Raw genomic sequence first — 13,748 nt, 5'->3', positions numbered from 1 at the left:
GTAAAAATTTTCAATGCATTTGACATGAGAGTTTGTTGATATATATCCTAGACACTAGTGAGCGGAATGAGCGAATCTTGTGAGAGTTGTTAAATCCCATGCATTTTAATTTCTACACAATTTGTTCATAATGTTATTTTGGGAGATGCTAAGAAATTAAAATGTCTTGTTGCATGAAAAATGTTTTGGATAAGTAGAGGAAGCGGAAGAAGGACGAAAAATTGTGATAATGAGTTGATCTATTTTATGCTTGAGGACAAGCATCGTTTAGGTGTGGGAGATTTTGATAGGCTCGTAATAGTTAGTATTTTTATTTTCATATTTCTCATTATTCCAACCTCCGATATGTTTATTGATATATTTTTGTGCAATTTTATTGTAGGAGGAACTTTTACGGTCTTGGAGCAAATTTGAGTTAAAAAGGTGATATTTATCACATTTGAAGTTTCAATGATAGAGTTTTGAAAGAGAATGGTCAAACCAAAAGAGGTCCTGGAACAAGGCGTAGCCACGCCTTGTGATTATGTTTTAGCTGCCTAAAATTGCAAGAAGTAAAAAATCTGATTTGTAAAGATTATGCAAGATTTGAAAGAATTAATTATGGTCTCTGGTTTAGTGGAAATTCTTGGAGGGAAACTCTAGATAAGGTATTATCTATTATTTTATATTTTAAGATTTCGGTTAATTAAGAAATTATTGGGCTTTTTAGCTTAATTTTAGACCCAACTTACCATCACGTGAAGAAGAAGGAGGCTGCACAATTTTACAACACAACTCACAACCTTCCACCACCAACATCTCACGTGAAGCACAAAAAAAAAATGGCTCAAGGATTTTCTCTCCAACTCTCTCCACACCTTTAGGCTAAGTTTTATTTTTGATTCAATGGATATTTTTAATATTTCGATTTATCGTTGTGAGGCTTTTTGCACTTTAATTTAATATTCGTGTTTTGTTCAAGTATTTGTTGATTTATGATTTATTTATATGAAAGTTGTATGTTGGTTAATCTGACAATTTAATTCGATATATAATTTTCTACTGTTATCCATGAATTCAGTGATCCGTAATTGTCATGAACGATTGGTACATGAGTAGCGATAGATTAGGTGTGTTGTACTATCATAACATATTTAATCTAAATAAATCAACGAAACTCGATCTATCAATTGCAGCTATCTCGGTTGTTAGATTTTAGGATTAACTGTTTTCACAAAACGAAAATGCTATTTTTAATTAATATGAAACGCTATCGTGCCCAGTTAATTATTGATAAGTTTTGAATAGATGCTGGGTTTGGTCAATTAAATTAGGAAAACAGAAGAATTTTAGCGGCTATCCCTATAATTCTAAGGTTAATTACTTGTAACTGCATGAATAAATAATATATTAGCCGATGAACAGTGACACAATTGAATAGTGAAAATCCCCTTGAATCAGAGTTTGATAATTTAATTCTCGTTTGATTTATTATTTTTTATTGCTTGCTAATTTTAGTTTTAATAATTTATTTTGTTTTTATCCAAAATCCCCCCATTATTTACATTTTACTCGAAAGAAATCAACCTCCGTTCCCTGTAGATTCGACCTTACTCACCATTACACTAATTTTATTTGAAAGAGTAGGAATTTAAGTTTGGTGGCTCAACGACAGCACACCAGTTATATCTAGTCGTGCAAGAAAATGCATTTACAGCTAATAACTATAAAGACCAACTCAAGTTTAAAACAAAATTAAGTGTTTATTAATTCTCTTCTAAACATATTTTCGATCCCAACATAGTTTTAGTATTCGATCCCAACACATTTGTGTTATATTTATTTAAAATTTTATTACTATTTTTTTAATATGTCATTTTGATTTTAAAACTCATAATTATCGTGTTTGATTTTTTGGCGGTTGAATCAAAATTTTATAATAAAAGGAAAGTGATGTATAGGTGATTTTAAAACTCATAAGTATCGTGTTTTATAATCAAACATTAAATTAAAAAAAGTAAAGTGGATTGATATTAACATTTTTTTCAGTTTAAATAACACCCCCTTTTTCTTATTAGGGATCTCCTGCCAATTATTTAATTTGAGGGTAAAAAGAATTTTAGTACACGAATTATTGAGAAATTGATACATGAATAATTCTAAATGATTTAATTGGTATATGATCCAAATAAAAAATCAATTTTACATTCTTTTTTAAGTTTAATTATTAAATTAAATTATATATACATTTTTTATTTTGAAGATCATTTTATTGATTAAATTTTTTAAAAATGTGTAGTGTAATTCTAAATGGTTCGTTTTTATCGGTTTTTTGGTCGGTCATGGACTTCATGGTTTTAAAATTTATGAAATTCGGTTTTTCGGTTCGATTTTCGGTTTTAATCCACAAAAAACCGAATAACCGGACCGACCATATTATTGTAAGTATAGGATTTTTATGTATAATGAACTATTTTATTGTTAAGTATAAGACTTTTTAAATGTTTGAAAAATATTATGATTTAGATTTTAAAAGCATAAAGTGACGTTTAAATTTATTTCTTAACAAATTTTAGTTAATATAACTGGTCGTATAAATCGAACCGTGTTACAAAAAACTGAATCGAACAGTAATAAAAATTTTTGATTTTGAACTAGAGATATTCAAAACCGAAAAATCGAACCATTGTAAAGTAAAATCGGACCAAATTGACTGTTGCACACCTCTTGTGAAAACATTAGTGGCCATGCATCCGATATATAATATTAAATCATTATAATAAAGTAAGCAATAATTCGTGCTAATGTGTGTATATATATTAATATATGTAGCCATGAATTTGGCGGGGAAACGAGTGGTGGTAGGTCCCCAGACCCCGCAATTTGGCGGGGAAACGAAGCAACCTCCATTGCCCCACAGCCCCACCAATGGGTTACTTTGGGTGATCATTGAGTCAAATTCCATCACAAAATTGTGTGATATGTATATACTTGTGCGTATAGGAATATTATAATTTTTTCAATATTTTTGTGTTTTTACATTTTTAATTTTCTATATTGTCAAATTACGTCATGATGCACTATTTTGTTTATTTGTGTGACAATTTTAGTTATTTTACTACGTAACATTGACGTGACACCGATAGGAAACAGATGTAGTTATGATGTTTGTAGTGTTACATGAAATTCTCGATAAAAAATAACAATTTTAGGATTTGGAGATTGTTTAGAGGGCGTGAATAAGCGATCAGCCCAAAATCTCCAAAAATAATACGGTTGGATTAACAATATGTTGAATTTTAATTCTTGTCGGTTAGGCTTCAATAAACCAGCAGTAAGATAACTGTGCGGAAATATACTCATAGAATTGATTGAAAAATATACTCAGTAAGGCTAAAAAATGATAATGCTCGGAAAACTGAAATAAAATACACAACATAATTGTTTATGAAAGTTCAGATATTAAACTCTCTTATGTATCTCCTTTCATTTCAGAAGGATATCAATAGAAGACTTCAGTTATTATAAAAAAATTTACAACGACCCACTTCAGCAGAGCTTATATCCGATCTACTGAAACTCCTATATATTCTCACAACTAATACAATCTGATCAATAAGACTCTTACTGTCAGTTACATGTATTTTCGAACAAAATACAACTAGCACAATCGATCCTCAAATATCGGATATGAATATTTAGGCATGTGTTTCATAGATTCTAGATCAGTTAAGCTCTTAAAATTTAGCAACAAAAGTGTACAGAATATCGAGTGAGTGTATCTTCTTAAGAGACTGAAAATACACGGGAATTCGACGTGGAAGGGCAGAGATCCACCCTTAGATCTTATGCCTTGACTAGATCTTGACCTTCCATCCTCTAGCAAAAAAAGTTTCTCTATGTGAGAACCCGAATTTCCAGCACTAGCTAGCATTTTGCAACAGCTAGCAAAATTTCAGTAGCAATGCAAAATTTCCAGCAGAAGCTAATATTTCAGAAGATGGTATTTTTCCAGCAGACAAAATCCAGCAGCAAAAGAGTTCAGTAGCGAGATTCCAGCAGATAGCTACTGATTCTGCTTATAACTTGTAACTGAAGAATTTAACACGGAATAAAGGTTGTTAATGGTAGATTATGGCCATTTATTTGAGAGGCTAACAGTCAGAAATTTGCCTATAAATAACACCCTCAAATCTCTGAATTGGTGTTACACAAATCTTGAGTTATCACTTGAAAATTCGAGTTAAGAGAGTGCATTTGTTCAAGCAGAAAATCCAGTAGCGAGAGCAAGCATATTTCCAGACTTCAACCGAAACTTCTAGCAAATTACAGTAAGTGGGCTTATGTATAAATATCTTGAAATCAATTTAATAATTTCTGTTTTATGTATTTCTGATCTCTGATTTTTGAAGCACTGAAACTTAGTGAACTAATGGTAGGAATATATATTCTGAACATTACTGAATTCTGATTACTGATTACTGGCCTCACCCCTTAGAGAAGAGAACATACAGGGGACTGATATCAGTTTAGCCATGAAATTCACAAACGTGCTCAGTGCTTACTTGTTAAATTCTGATTTTTGTTCTGAATACTGATTCATGTTCTGAAAATAAGAGTTTCTGTATATTATTTGTATTACTGTTTCTGTTGAAAATAACTTTGAAAACTGGGAGTTATTCTCGCCAAAACTGGGAGTTATTCTCGCCCCCGCTTACTGACTGACAACCATATCACTTACCCACCAAACTCATCTCAGATAAGAACGAGGAAGAATTGTTAGAAGAAGAAGAGCATATCCAGTTCTGGGGCTGGTGAAAAAAACCGTTATTTCTCAATTCTAGTTTATGTTTTCCGCTGCATTTGTTAAGACATTATTATATTTGGTTTTACATTTTCGCCGTAAAATATTAGTCATTTGACTTTGTATCAGACAATGAATATTTAGTATTATGAATAAAAGACTGGTTTTTGAATTCTGTACTTCTGAGGCTTGTTGTTTTCAAATGTAAATTTGAGAGCAACGTCGGTGTCGATCAACCCCGTCCCTAGGGGAGTGACATCCTATACTTACATGCGACTCTTAAATATATTATATGCAAAATATGTATCATGTTGAAGTCAAGACACACTTAAATTACATCGTACAATTATGCACATGGGGTGTCACGCGCATGGAGTTGTGGATGTAAAAGAACATTGAAGGATTAAAAAACCAAATAAATGCGCATTGATTCCGACCAAACCCAAGGAACGTACTCGATGTCGATTCTACGATCACGTGACACAAGTATTCAACTCATACGCATTGATCGATGGGATGATCACGTGACCTGGGTATGACAAATTTTACTCGCTTCACGTGAACTTGAACTAGGATTGCAATAGTATTTTATACAATGTGGACTTGGAAAATAGCAAAGATCTTGAAACTAATGGGAGATACTTGAGTGTTATAAATTAATCATGTAGCTCTATTTTGTGAGGGAGGGTTGAAAGTTTTGGGGTTTTAGCTATTTTTAAAAAGTTGACATCGAAGCTCATACGATTATTTTTACGAGTTTTGGAACGAGTTGTGATCAAGAATCGATCACGTTCAGTTTCTGTTAGTGCCCACGTCATATCTGAATACAACGTTTCGAACCGAAATTATATCCAAATAATTCGATCCTGATTCGGCCTTTCTTTAAAATTTAAACCATCAATATTCAAAATGAAAATCATCGACTTTAGCATATCAATGAGTCATAATTACAAATCCTACCAATAGCTGAATAGATAATATATTCACATTTGTACACTATTAATCTTCATGACCCAATACAACATTCTAGTTCTATTCGAGGAGCACTGTATCGTGGCTTGTTTTCTGACTCCTTGAGGGTCACAAGGTGGCAAGTTCAGTATTGGAAAAATCGAGTAGGAGCTTGTATATTGTAGTTGGAGATTGGCCTATCGCATACAGGCATGAATGTTATATGTGTTTTATTAAGTGAATAAACCAAAGAGTCTTTTGTCGAAGCAAGTTGTATATTTAAGAGAAATTTTTTTTTATTTAGTTACATACAAATATATTATGACAACCTTTGGAACATATATATATTTTTCGATTTATATTCAAGTTCTCGACTAACCAATGTCCCAAGATCGATCGATTGGGACATATGAATGAAATGATTGTACTATACACTAAGGGTTCGCTTGGTCTGTAGAATGTGATAATTGAATGATTAATAATTTGATTGATAAATGTTTGATATGATAAAATATTTAATTTGAGAGATATATAATATCATGTGTGGTGTGAATTTAACAAGAGAGATAAAATCATGATAAATATAGAAATGACCAAAATACCCTTCATCTTATATTTTAATTTATTTCCCATTATTGTTTAATTCTCCCCAAACATATGTCCTGTTTGCCAGAAAAATCACACGCCAATTGGAAATCCTCTCCATTTTGTTCGTCCCTCAAGATTGAAAGATGAGGTGAGATCCGTGAAAGATCTGAAGCGAAGAGCCAACAGAAAGCATGTTGTTCTGAGTTTATTTTTTTTTTTTACAGGTGAGATCAGAGATTATATCTACAAACGCCGTTCGATCCAGTGGAAGAAAGCAAGAGCTACCTGTGAGAAAAAGTTATTGTGAGTAATTTTCGAAATTCTTATTTGAGTAATCTTTTAATTCCGAGTTTCATAGAAACAAAATTGAACAAGTTTGTCGCAGCGTAGGCATTTTTTATTGTTATGTTGCTTAAAGTTTTTTAGTTTTGTATCCTGTTATTTTCTTGTCTCAGTCATTTTTCACTCATCGAATTTTTTTGTATTTGAATGCTATTATGAAAATAGATAAAAGATTGTGTTTTGAATATGAAAATTTTCCTACTATGTTCACGAATTCAATAATTGCTTGAAACATAATTTACACCAAAGATGTACATATACGTAACTTGAATAAATCATCCAATATAATTAGATTTTGTGAATCTGTATATGAAGGTTTCAAATCTGAGATACTGATTTATAGGTATCATGGAACTGAAGACACCACCACGGTGCGATTGTGGAAATGTGGTAATGATATTACGGAAAGCTGTGATTACTTTACTCGTCCTGGTCACTGTTACTATATATGTCCCGCGGGTCTCAAACATCGGAACAGTTTCTAATATATTAATTAGTTGAGATTTTTAAATATTTGTTTTTAACCAAAAATAAATAAAGAAATCTAAAGACTCGTGGACATGACATTTGTTTGATAAATATGAGATTATTCATATATAAATTTAGGAAATATAAGTTATTTTTTTGTTCTATAACTCAAATGAAGTAATAGTTTTATTTTAGATCGAACTAAGTCTAATTGAAGACATAAAATACGGAGAGTCCATAAAATATTTTAAGCCCAAAAATAAGTATTCACCTTGTTTCAAGGTGCACTCGGACGAATTTTTCCAGAGATTAATTTCATGATTTTTGAATTACTCGTTCATGTTATATATAATTTCGAATGTGTTTGTGAGACGATATCAAATAATATGTTGATATAAAATCAAATAGATTAAATTTCTATTACCATCTATTATGTGGTAGATCGAAAAACTGATGATTGTCGTAACAAAAAATATATAGTTGCGATCAATTTGTGATAATGTTTAGTTTTAAATAAATAGAACTTAATTATATTTTTTTTGTAAAAAAATATGTGAAACAACCAAACATCCATGTCATGTCAGCATGAACTTGTCATGCATTGATATGTCTGGTTATTTGCTTTTCATGATACATCCATGACATGCACTTGTAATATTTTTTATATTTTCTTATAAAAAATAAATTGTTCAATTGACCACTTGTTTTCAATGTTCAGCTGGTAAATATTAGTATAACTAAAATTATTAAACAAAAACTCTTATGAAACCGTTTCAAGAGTTATTTTTTGTGAGAAAAATCTCTTATCATTCACAAATTCTTTTTATTTTTATGTCAAAAATACCATTTTTCACTCTAAATATCGAATGAGTCAACTCGTCTCAATAAATTAAATAAGGATAAAATATAAAGTTTGTTTGTAAATTATTTTTATTTAATAATTTCTAAAAATTTGCATGAAAAAACGAACAAGTCTATATATATTTGAGACAGATGAAATGATAAAACTGAGTAAATGATTAAATTTAATGTCTGATCATGTACCATATTGAGACATAACATCTACCACCATCATCATTATTCTCTGAAACTAGGGATGCCAAGTACACAAAGATATACATCTGTACTCAAGTCACACTATGTATGAATACATCCACCAAGTACACAAAGATTTACAGTATATCAAAATTGTACATAGACCGTGACAGTGGATCTATTGAATCCTAAGACCGATTGAGATCCATTTGATCGGATCTAAACAGGGGTGTCAATCGGGTGAGTTGGGTTGGGTCGGGTTTCTGGTCAACCCGCGAAATTTTTTTTATTTTTTTTCAACCCGAACCCAACCCGAACCCGAAGTAACCCGAAAACCCCCAACTCGAACACGAATCCGTATAACCCGACTCAACCCGTCTAACCCGCCTAACATGAATTTTATTTATTTTTTAATTTTTTTTAAAAAAAATTAATGAAAAAAATTCAAAAAAATAAAAAATAATAATAATATTTTAATTTAAACACATAATAACAAAATTTCCGATTTAAATTTGAAAATTTAATCGTAGAAAATCAAAAATATATTTACTAAATCAAATAAAAAATTGTTAAAAAAATAAAAATATGCAAAATAAATATTAAATGATGAAAATTTATCATATAAATATACAATAAATTTTGTTCAAGTATACAATATATAAAAATATAGGTAATATTTTTTAAAAAAAAGTTTGCGACCCAACACGCGACCCAACACGACCCAACCCGAAACCCACCTAACATGGCACTAACCCGAATCAAACCAACCCGAAACCAACCTGAACCCGAAAAACCCCAACCCGAACCTGATTTTTTTCGTTTTAGGTCGTATCGAGTTGACGGGTCGTGTCGTATTTTGACACCCCTAGATCTAAACCTGTTTTTACCCATACTGAGTTTAATACATAGTCAGATTTAGAGCTAAGCATTGCCATCCCTACCTGAACCCCATTAAAGTATATGTTGCATGTGCATACTTTTGACCGCTTAGGAAAGAGCAAACAGCAGCAGCTCGAGAAAAATCTCACACAAAATACACGGAGTGAGTGTGAAAAGGACAAGGTTAACTATATAAAAAGAAAGCCATTCTTCCAAGAAAAAGCAGGTCACATTGCCCGATATATTTGACTTTTAATTTAATTTTTGACTTTTGATTTATGTTTTGATTTCTCTCTAGAGTTGCATTCATCGTCAGGAAATGGTTGTTGCCAAATTAATGGCCAAATTAATGCACTTTTTTCCACTCCACATTTTTGCACCTATATATTTACAGTGGTAGCCACTTTTGCCTGACCATTCACTCTCCTTTCTCGAGAGTAGTTGGTTGCTGCAGCCACGGTCTATTCACGTTGCTTCGTCGAGGATTCTATCGACGATTCACGAATCTTTTATTTGTCTTGTACGATTGTGGAAAAAAATAGTAACCATAGATTTCTAATCTCTTTTCTACACTTTTCGGATTGGTTCTAATCGTTTTTCTACACAAGTTTGTCGTCTTTTTTTTACAATAAATAGGTGTATCTGAGGCATTTTGTACTCCTTTTTTCTGGGGTTCTCTTTTTCCAAGTGTTGAGAAGAAGAGGAGAAGGGTTGCATACTGAGATAAGGGGGACTGGACTGGAGCCTAGAGATTTATGTCGGCAAGTTTTGATCTGGTTGCTGCTTTTCGGGCTCCGTCCAACCTCTGTTTCTCGTCAGTTTCTTCTGTATCCGCTCCCTGGAGCACCCTCTCTTTCTTCCCTACTGTTTCGATGCGTTTCAGGCCCAAAAGGTAAAAGCTTGCTTCCTTAATCCCTTTTGGGTTTCTGTTCTTGTTTGTGTATTTCGGGGCTGGTTTTGAGTTGATTCTCTTGGGTTTTGGTTAATATTTTTCTGGGTTTTTTTTATGTTTTTGTTGCAGAACTTGTTCTGGAGTAGAGTGTTTTGGAGGTTACCACATAAATCGGTTATTTAATCTTTCCTGTTTTCCAGAGGTTCTGTTATCTAATACTTCGTGACATAGAGCCAACTTGCGACCTTCGATTTTACCTATTGCTGTTTTTATTTGATTTGCTTTTGAAAGGCTCCATTTTAAGCGTTTTTCTTTATTTGAGGGATTATTGAGTGATTGAGTAGAGATAAAAATGCCAGAACCTCCGAAAACTATTACATCGGAACAAGAAACAGCGACCAGAAAGTTTAGTAACAAATCAGAACCCATCCCACCTGCGAGGATTATTCGAATTGTTTGTAGCGACCCGGATGCTACTGATTCATCTGATGATGAGGGAGTCTGTGAGAGGAAAACCAAGAGGCTCATTCGGGAAGTTCGCTTCCCTGTTGAGGACTTCAATCGAGCTCCGAAAGTTTCTGAATCAGAGGGTTCAGTTCAGGAAAGCAACACCGGGGAGAAACATCCCAAAAGGAAACGAGTACACCCCATAACCGGTATCAGACCGAGCCCTGTTCTTGGAAAATATAGAGGCGTTCGGCAGCGTAAATGGGGCAAATGGGCCGCGGAAATCCGGGATCCGATTAAGCATAAGAGGGTCTGGTTGGGTACTTACAATACTGCGGAGGAGGCATCGAGAGCGTATGAAAGTAAAAGAATGGAATTCGAGGCGTTGGTTATTAGCACAGAGGTTTCTGCGAGTAAGAGTTTGAATGATGATGGCAGCAAAACTGTTCTTTCTGTTGCTTCTAAGAAAGATGAGAACGGGAAGCAAGAATCTGATATGGCTTTTGCATCAGAGGACTCAAATTCGAGCGTAGTATCGCTCAGCTCCCACACATCTCCATCTTCGCTGTTCGAAATGGAGGTAGCCACGGATTTCGGAACTGAATACAAAAATGAGAATGAGATTGCTAATGTTTTCGAGGATAATGTGGCCGAGTCTTGTGATCTTGGACTAGTAGATGAGGACTTGATGGCGATGGCACAGATCGGTGTGGAGATTGACATGGATTTCAAACTTGACTCACTTTTGGTGTGCAATGATTTTATGGCGCCGTTGGATGAATTCGGTTGTGAATTTGAGGATCTTCCAACTTGTGGATTCCAGGATGGCGATCGTTCTATTGAGTTACCGGACTTCGACTTCGATTTTGACTTCAAGGCTTGTAGTGAGGTTCTTGAATGGATGGATGAACCGCCAAGCGGGATGAACCGAGCATCATCAGCTATGAATGGTGCAGCCCTCAATATTGCGTGCCCTTAAGTTTTGCAGCTGTTAGATATATATTTATTATTTATATTAAATGATTATTGTTAGAATTAGCATATTACGTTATTAATTTTGAAGGGAGTGTTCTTTCAAGAATAAGAGAATTTACATTCTCGAGGGATTTTTCGGAGCTACCAGTTTTTATTTTGGAGAGAAATTTTGTGCGAGGAATGGGATATTGGTCAAAGAGTTCGAAGGAACCTTTGGGTTTTCCTATGCTATTAGAGCAGTCCAAAGGGGGCTTCATTCTTCTATAATTTGGTCAGAATTTTGGGACAAATTTTTTTTTTTGTTTTGTTATTAATATAAGATATTGTCAACTTTTAATTGGTGTATTTGATATTATAAATATTCCATATTTCATGCTTTGAATTGTATTGCCCGCGATATAAACGATTGGAATATTGAGATTTCACACTATAGATCTAACTATAGTACTCATCAAGAGGTCTATTTATTCAAGATAACTAAGAGCAACTTAAGTTATGATAGCGCAGAATTTTTGCTCCAACGTCCAAAATGGCGCAGCCTCCCAGCGCCATTTTGGCGCTGGGTTTGGGCCTTTTTTTAATGTTTTTTATTTTATATAAATATGTATTAAATATTTTTACTAATAATATTATATAATTGATGAGTAAAATTAAATCGTGTTTATATAAAATATAATTCATAATAAAAATTAAACACAAAAAAATTAATTATAATTATATTAGAAAATTTATAAAAATATTTCTAGTTTTTTTATTTTATTTTTTATATTTTTGAACTCTCGTAAATATATAATTGATAAAATATCAGAAAAACCAACGGCATAATTTTGAAATTAAAATTACAATACCCAATTGAAATACAAAATACAAAGATAATACATAATTGAAATACAAATTCGAAGATAATACATAATTGAAAATTACAAAGATAACAATGCGAATAAAAACATAAAAATGAGAAACAATGTAGATGATCAATAATATCCTAAATTAGATCCCGATCCTCCAAAATCACCAAAATATTTCCCAAATGTATCATTTTCGTGTTGTCCATGTTCTTCATTTCTTTTTTTCAAAATTTTGGCTCGTTCCTTTCGAACAATTTCGCGCATTTCTGGATCACCTATCGTGCTTAAATCCATGTACAAAACTTTATTCTCCCCTTGAAGGGTTGCTAATGCTATTTGTTGTTGTCTAGTTTCAAATTTTTTTTGATTTGCTAATATGAGTTGCTCATTTTGCAATGCTAGGAGTTTTATCTCATAACTTTGTTGAATTTCAGTGGATCTTTTTTGTAATACATTTATAAGATCGCGATGCCCTTCTTTCATTGTAGATATCAATTCCAACACATTGTCGTCCCTTTTTTTCTTCAGTTTAGATTTTTTAACACCAAGAGGTCGCTGGGATGAAGTGCCGCCTGCATTTTCATCACTACTTAAATTAATTGAAAACGGAGGTAATCCAGGAGAACCTGATATTGGAATATTTGGTGTCTTGCTATCTGACTGTGACGAGTCCAAACTTGTGACATGCATTCTTGCTGGTGCGCTCATTGGATTGATGTCACTCGAGAATTTCTCCATATCTTTCATATTATACCACACATGATCATATTTGAAGCCTTTACTAAAATCAGCATCTTGCATGAACAAATCTTTTGCTCGACTTAACTGTACGAAAATATCCAACTATTATCTTATAAGAAATTAAACTTGTAATTTAATAAATAGTTGAATAAGAAATACTTACAATATCATCTTCTGATGCGCCACTTGGGCGGAGAGTTTCAATTTGACGAATGCGTCCCCTTAGTTTTCAAACTTCACGGAGTATATTTCTCATGCGACACTGCAATGATCTTTTGTTACGTACTTGTAGATTGTTTGGTTTGCTGATGTTGTAAGCTTCTTCGATACGAGTCCAAAACTGATCTTTGGATTGATTGATACCTATTATAGTATTTTGGGATATATCAAGATACATATGACATAAAACTCTGTCTTCTTCGACATTGTAAGAAGCAGTTCTAGAATTTGAAGCCATTGAATTGCTTGGAATAAAGATTTGATTGGAATGAAAATTAAAGCTGTGATGATCTCATGAATTAGATATATTTTACTTATAGTAGAAAGAAGATAAGATTGTAATCTCATCCAACGGGCAAGATCAGATGTAATCTCATCCAACGGTCATAATACTGATAATGTTGTAGATAACACAATCCAATCCAACGGCCAAATTATAGATAAGGCAATCTCATCCAACGGTCAAGATGATGATAAGATTGTAATATCATCCAACGGGCAAGATCAGATGTAATCTCATCCAATGGTCATAATACTGATGAGGTTGTAGATAACACAATCTAATTCAACGGACAAATTG

The 13,748-nt window shown here is 32.9% G+C and overlaps 1 protein-coding gene across 1 annotated transcript; it reads left to right on the top strand.

The window, feature by feature from the left end:
• Positions 1 to 9,428: 9,428 nt before the first annotated feature.
• Positions 9,429 to 11,693, top strand: LOC142532722 (ethylene-responsive transcription factor ERF116-like). The gene is made up of 2 exons (XM_075639132.1): positions 9,429 to 9,938; positions 10,068 to 11,693. The coding sequence occupies exon 2, from the start codon at positions 10,291 to 10,293 to the stop codon at positions 11,362 to 11,364; it is 1,074 nt and encodes a 357-aa protein (XP_075495247.1). The 5' UTR covers positions 9,429 to 9,938; positions 10,068 to 10,290; the 3' UTR covers positions 11,365 to 11,693.
• Positions 11,694 to 13,748: the final 2,055 nt, after the last annotated feature.

The sequence above is a fragment of the Primulina tabacum genome, chromosome 18, assembly GCF_025594145.1.
Source record: "Primulina tabacum isolate GXHZ01 chromosome 18, ASM2559414v2, whole genome shotgun sequence".
Classification (NCBI taxonomy): Eukaryota; Viridiplantae; Streptophyta; class Magnoliopsida; order Lamiales; family Gesneriaceae; genus Primulina; species Primulina tabacum.
Note: the sequence above shows the minus strand (reverse complement) of the source record. Positions and strands in the feature narration are given on the sequence as shown.